This window comes from Urocitellus parryii, chromosome 8 (assembly GCF_045843805.1).
Source record: "Urocitellus parryii isolate mUroPar1 chromosome 8, mUroPar1.hap1, whole genome shotgun sequence".
Taxonomy (NCBI): domain Eukaryota; kingdom Metazoa; phylum Chordata; class Mammalia; order Rodentia; family Sciuridae; genus Urocitellus; species Urocitellus parryii.
Window position 1 is genome coordinate 117318392 of NC_135538.1, and position 5439 is coordinate 117323830.

At 50.4% G+C, this 5439-nt stretch overlaps 1 protein-coding gene across 1 annotated transcript; it reads right to left on the reverse strand.

Moving 5' to 3' along the window:
• Positions 1-849: 849 nt before the first annotated feature.
• LOC144256702 (patr class I histocompatibility antigen, A-126 alpha chain-like) lies at positions 850-4292 on the reverse strand. Its single transcript, XM_077802115.1, has 8 exons — positions 4200-4292; positions 3638-3904; positions 3171-3446; positions 2303-2578; positions 2065-2175; positions 1624-1656; positions 1436-1483; positions 850-1287 (listed from the first exon to the last, which is right to left on the reverse strand). The coding sequence occupies exons 1-8, from the start codon at positions 4270-4272 to the stop codon at positions 1283-1285; spliced, it is 1089 nt and encodes a 362-aa protein (XP_077658241.1). The 5' UTR covers positions 4273-4292; the 3' UTR covers positions 850-1282.
• Between the last annotated feature and the right edge of the window lie 1147 nt (positions 4293-5439).

Sequence of the window (5439 nt, forward strand, 5' to 3'; positions counted from 1 at the left end):
AATTTCAGATCAAATGCTGCTGTGGCATCTGCAGTCAAGGGTTTCCTCACACTGAGATCAGGGCCATTTGGGCTTTTCTCACAAATGCTGCCTTCCATCCCTCCACACCAGCCCTCCTGCTCTCCACAGCTGCTAAGGACATTTTGATCTTCATGATCCTTAACTAATGGGTCATATTTTCCAAATAAACAGAAACTTCTGTTAGACTCTGTTTTATGAATCCAGGAGTCTGTAATGGAGCAAGTTCTGGGATGAGTATAAAGGACAGTGAAACTGCTCAGTTAGAGAAGATGGAAGCCTAGAGGAATTTATCTAAGATGAGAAATCATGAGATCCTTCCTCTCTGCTGTTCCCATAATCTGGTTCCTTTAAAAATACTGGAGGAATGATAGGAAAAACAATCCAGGAAACTGCCCTGGGTCTTGTGGGTCAATGACAGAAAAAATGAACTTCTGCTGTCACAGCTGAGAGACACCCAGAGTAGAACAAGACCAGAACCCAACCTTACTAACAAGAACAGGGATAATTCTTTGAGAAACAAAAATAGATGGGAGCAGGTCAGACTCAGGTCTCATCCTATGTTAACCCAGTGGCCTGATGCCCCCTGGCCAAGGTCCTGGAGCAGGACCAGCCCTGGTGATGCTACCTGTCATCAGAGGTCCTGTTGGGATGAGGTTCAACTGAATGGACAAGGACTAAGGAGTAGTAAAACTGACCCAGCTGAGAGTGACCACAGAGGCCCAGGATGGACTGAGCACAGACTAGGTGCCAGCTTGTCCACTTGCTGGAGCTCTTTTCATCCTTCTCCTGTCCCCACCTGCAGCAGACTCAGCACAGCAAACACGTGGATTCTGGAAGGTTTCAGGTTTTATTTTCTTTCAGAAATTTTAGGAATCCTCTTCTCATTTAATTAACCCATCAACATATTTTTTGGCACAAATTTGAAACACAATCAATATCCACATTCTGTTTTCCAAAAAGAAAGGAAGACACTACAATTCAGAGCAACATAAAGCTAAATCAGGAATGAAGACATCCCAGCCCCACATCAGCTACAGAGGAAAGTTGATTGAGGAAGAGAACAGTGTGGGGAGGGGTCCTGGTGACCAGGGATGTGCTCCTCTCTCCATTGCCTCACATTATGATTGTAGGAACACAGACACAAAGACACAATCAGATGCCAGCTGCACAAAGAGTAGCCAGGAACTCTTGAAACTGCAGTAGAGAGCAGGAAGAGAACTGAAGAAATCCTGTACTGCTCAGTCTCACAAATGGCTGTATCTCACACTGTAAAAGAAAGTATTATGAACAGATTCAGATCACTCCTTGTAATGGAGACACTCAAAATTTCACAAATCCCTGAGAGAGTCCCTGTAACCCAGCAGTCTCCCCATTCCCCAACCCCTCTCCCTCTCCAGGCCCTCCAGAATCTCACCTTTCTCAGCAGTGAGAGACACATCAGAGCCCTGGGCACTGTCATTACCTGAGCAGAACAAAAACAGAACCTGGTCAGAGCCCACAGGAGATGCGGGTAATGGAGGAATTATGGGATGCATCAGCTCCCCCATTGCTCCCCATTACACTGTCCCATGGGCCTCAGAGATCAGTGTTCTTCATACTTACAGGCAGCTGGAGCATAGGGCCCTTTCTTTACTCCTGTGGGAAGAAAACATCTTGTGAGAGAGCAGCTTGGAAACAGGTCTGAGAGGTGTCCCCTAGTCCTGGACACTGGGGAAGTCTCCAGAACTGTGACTGCAGATGTAGGATCAGGAGACAAGAAGAAAATAGATGCGTAAAGATGGAGCTTATTACTCTCCTGAGTTCTTCCTCAGCAGGAAGATTCCCCTCTGGCCTCTAAATGCTGGGAATCAGGTTCCATCACCACAAACATCAAGAGGATATATTTGTCCTTTAGTTTCTATGCACTTTACAAAAAGTAAACAGATTCCAGGTTGGGTAAGGACACATGTAGATATTACTTCCCATGAACAAGGCAGGGCACACTTCTATCAGCTACTTGAAACCACCAGTGGGACAAAAATTCAGACCCTGCACTTTCCCTACCTGTGTTTTTCTTTCTCCAGAAGATAAAACCGACCACAGCTCCAGTGACAACAAGGACAATCACAGCAGCAACAATTCCCATGACAGGGATGGTGGCCTGAGGGGGTGGCTCTGGGAGAGGAAGTGAAGTTAGATGAGGGGACCTGATCCCCAGCTCTCAGTCCCTACCCTGCTGAGGGTCTCCAGAAAGCCTCCTGCTTTCCTGACAACAGGCTCTGGGCTCTCACCCTCTCCTTACCCCATCTCAGAGCAAGGGACTCAGGCAGCCCCTCATGGTGCACACGGCAAGTGTATCTCTGCTCCTCTCCAGCAGGCACCACCACAGCTGCCCATTTCTGGAAGTTTCCATCCCCAGAAGGTCTGGTCTCCACAAGTTCCATGTCCTGGGTCTGGTCCTCTCCATCCTGCTGCCAAGTCAGGGTGATCTCCTTAGGGTAGAAGCCCAGGGCCCAGCATCTCAGAGTGACATCCCCTTCAGGGCTAGGGTGGTGAGTCACATGTGTCTTCGGGGGGACTGAGGGAAAGAATAGGGAAATTCAGACATTTTGGCATTTCCTCAGGGGCCACTGAAGGGCTCACATGACTATCACATGACCCTCCTGAGAATGGACAACATGATTGGGGTGGGGAGGAGCACAAAAGGTAGACATAAACCACAAGGCAGGATTCTTGCATAATGTATTCCTTGGAAAGTTCTAGAATCATATTGAGACAACCTAGTGTAAGGGGTTTCAGGTCTCTAAGAGGGACTTCAAACTCTGGCCTTGGTAGAGGCTGAGACAGGTGGAAAAGCTGGAGTCAGACCTCCCAGGACACTAGGCTGGAGTGGACCTGACAGTCTGTCCCTGATGTCAAGGCTGGTGACAGGGACCTGTGGTGGGGTATTCACTGTCTTTCCCACCAGCCAGGGAGAGAGAGGGATCCCTCATTTGTCCTGAGAGACAGCGGCCTCAGTTCCTCTCTAGGGCAGCCCCTGGGGGTCCAGGCCCATTCACTCCTCCCTGGACAAGGAGCAGGGGGTGTCTAGTGTGGGCGCCCTTCTCCTCCCTCCTGTGGGGAGCTGGAGGAGAGACCACCAGGGATCAGGCAGGTGAAGCCCCTCACACCTGTGCGCTGCAGCGTCTCCTTCCCGTGCTCCAGGTGTCTGCGGAGCCACTCCACACAGCGACCCTCCAGGTAGGCCCTGTAGTACTCCGCGTTATGGCCATCCTCCCACTTTTGCTTGGAGATCTGAGCCGCTGTGTCCGCCGCGGTCCAGGAGCTCAGGTCCTCATTCAGGGCCAGGTAGTCCACGCCGTCGTAGGCGAACTGAGTGTACCCGCGGAGGAGGCTCCCGTCGGTCCCCACGTCGCAGCCATACATCTTCTGGATGGTGTGAGAGCCTGTCCCCGCCCCGTCAGCCGCGGCCCCGCCCGCCGGCCCTGGGTTCACCCTAAAGTGAAACCGAAACCGTCGCAGTCCCCGGGCGCTGTCTGGGTCGAGCTTCCCCGCGGGTCCCTCAGCTTGGGGTGAAGCTCAGCCGGGATCCCTGACGACTCGGGGCCGTCCGTGAGGGATGGGAGGGGTCACTCACCGCCCGCGCTCTGGTTGTAGTAGCCGCGCAGGTTCTTGAGGTTCACTCGGAAAACCTGTGCGGTGCCCTTGATTCCCTGTGTCTCCCGCTCCCAATACTCGGGCCCCTCCTGCTCTATCCAAGGCGCCCGGGGCTCCATCCTGGGATTCTCGGCGTCGCTGTCGAAGCGCACGAACTGCGAGTCGTCCACGTAGCCCACGGCGATGAAGCGGGGCTCCCCGCCGGGGCGGGACACGGAGGTGTAGAAATACCTCATGGAGTGGGAGCCTGGGGAAGGGAGCCGCTGAGATCCCGGGATCCTCTTCCAGGCGCCAGACCCGGGTCCCAGGTTGACGCCGCCAGGAGGAGAGGAGCGGGGTCTAGAGAAGCTTAGGGGTCGGTGGGACGCGGGAGGTCAGGACTTAGGGGCCGGAGTGGAGGGTCGGGATGAACCGCACCAGAGTGGGGAGGGTCTGGGCTGGGAGCAGCGGGGACACAGCTTCTCCGGTTCCTGAGCGCTCACAGGACGGTCCCCTCGCTTCTCCCGCGCAAGAAGCCATTTCCCTCCCCACCCGGGTCTCACCCGCCCAGGTCTGGGTCAGGGCCAGGGCCCCTGACAGGAGCAGGAGCAGCGTTCGTGGGGCCATCACCCGCATCCTGCAGCTCTGTGGAGATCTGGGACTTGGCCGGCGGGTGGAACTTTAAAACCTGAGCAGCGGCGACGCTGATTGGCTTCTCTAGGAGCAAGACACGCAATGGGAGTGAGAACCGGGGCCACGTCAGGAGTGTCCAGGCAGAACGACCTGACACGGGTTGGGAGAAGAAGAATTGAAACTCCAGAGAGAAGAAAATCCCCAGTGCTCGGTGTCCACACCCCAGGCACCGCTCTAGACCCTGAGAGCCACGCCCGGGACTGGGACTTTGCCCAGAACCCTTCTCTATACTATCCTTCTTGGTCACGCACACCCTCACCTTGATTCCCGCCTCAAGGTGTAGAATCAGCAGTTCTCAAATTTTTGGTTTCAGAATCTTTATATGCTCTAGAAAGTAGTAATCAGAGGTAATCAAGTTTATATGGATTATGTCTATCAATATTTGCCACCTTAGAAATTAATTCCATTTAAGAGATATGCTATTCCTTCTTAATATTAATAACTAACTGTATGTTAACAGAAACAGTAGTTTCAAAGAGAAATAACTGTTTTCCAAAATGAAAAGACTTAATAAAAAATAGATCATTTTATTTTTTACAATTTTGAAAGTTCTTTTTGTCAATAGAGAATGCTAGATATTCATATTTTCTGCATTTAACCTGTGATTTTGATTGAAACAAAAATACAGCCACACAAATATATAGGAGGAATGCTTTTAATAGCATATCCAATATTCATTTTTGATACTACACTAAAATGATACAAGTGTTAGCTTCTTAAAGCTAATACCTGTATCATTCTCTTTGCCATGAGGATCCTGAAACATTATCATTGAATAGTTCATATTCTATTTCATTAAAGTCTGTGGGTGTGTCTTCACATTGAATGGATCTTGTTCTGATGCATGATATTTCTTAGTCATGCATTGTTTGACCAAGTTATATAGACCTTCTAGTATTAACATATTTAAGTGAAAATAATCAAGAGGTCCTATGTTGATAGCACCACAGATTTCACCAGAAAGTGTTGTAAGTACTTGGGAGTCTGTCAGGTTAATAGTGGTAGATACAGGTTTGCCCAGATTCTCATTTTCTTTTGAGACCATACATGTTATCATTGACTATATTGCTGTCTGTGGATTATCTTGAAAGGAGAGGTTGTTGGCCAAAT

Coding starts and splice junctions, on each gene's coding strand:
- LOC144256702 (XM_077802115.1), bottom strand. CDS start 4,272: ATGCGGGTGATGGCCCCACGAACGCTGCTCCTGCTCCTGTCAGGGGCC. Junction 3,905..4,199: donor CCTGACCCAGACCTGGGCGG/GTGAGACCCGGG, acceptor TCCCTTCCCCAG/GCTCCCACTCCATGAGGTAT. Junction 1,657..2,064: donor CTGGAGAAAGAAAAACACAG/GTAGGGAAAGTG, acceptor TTCTTCCCACAG/GAGTAAAGAAAGGGCCCTAT.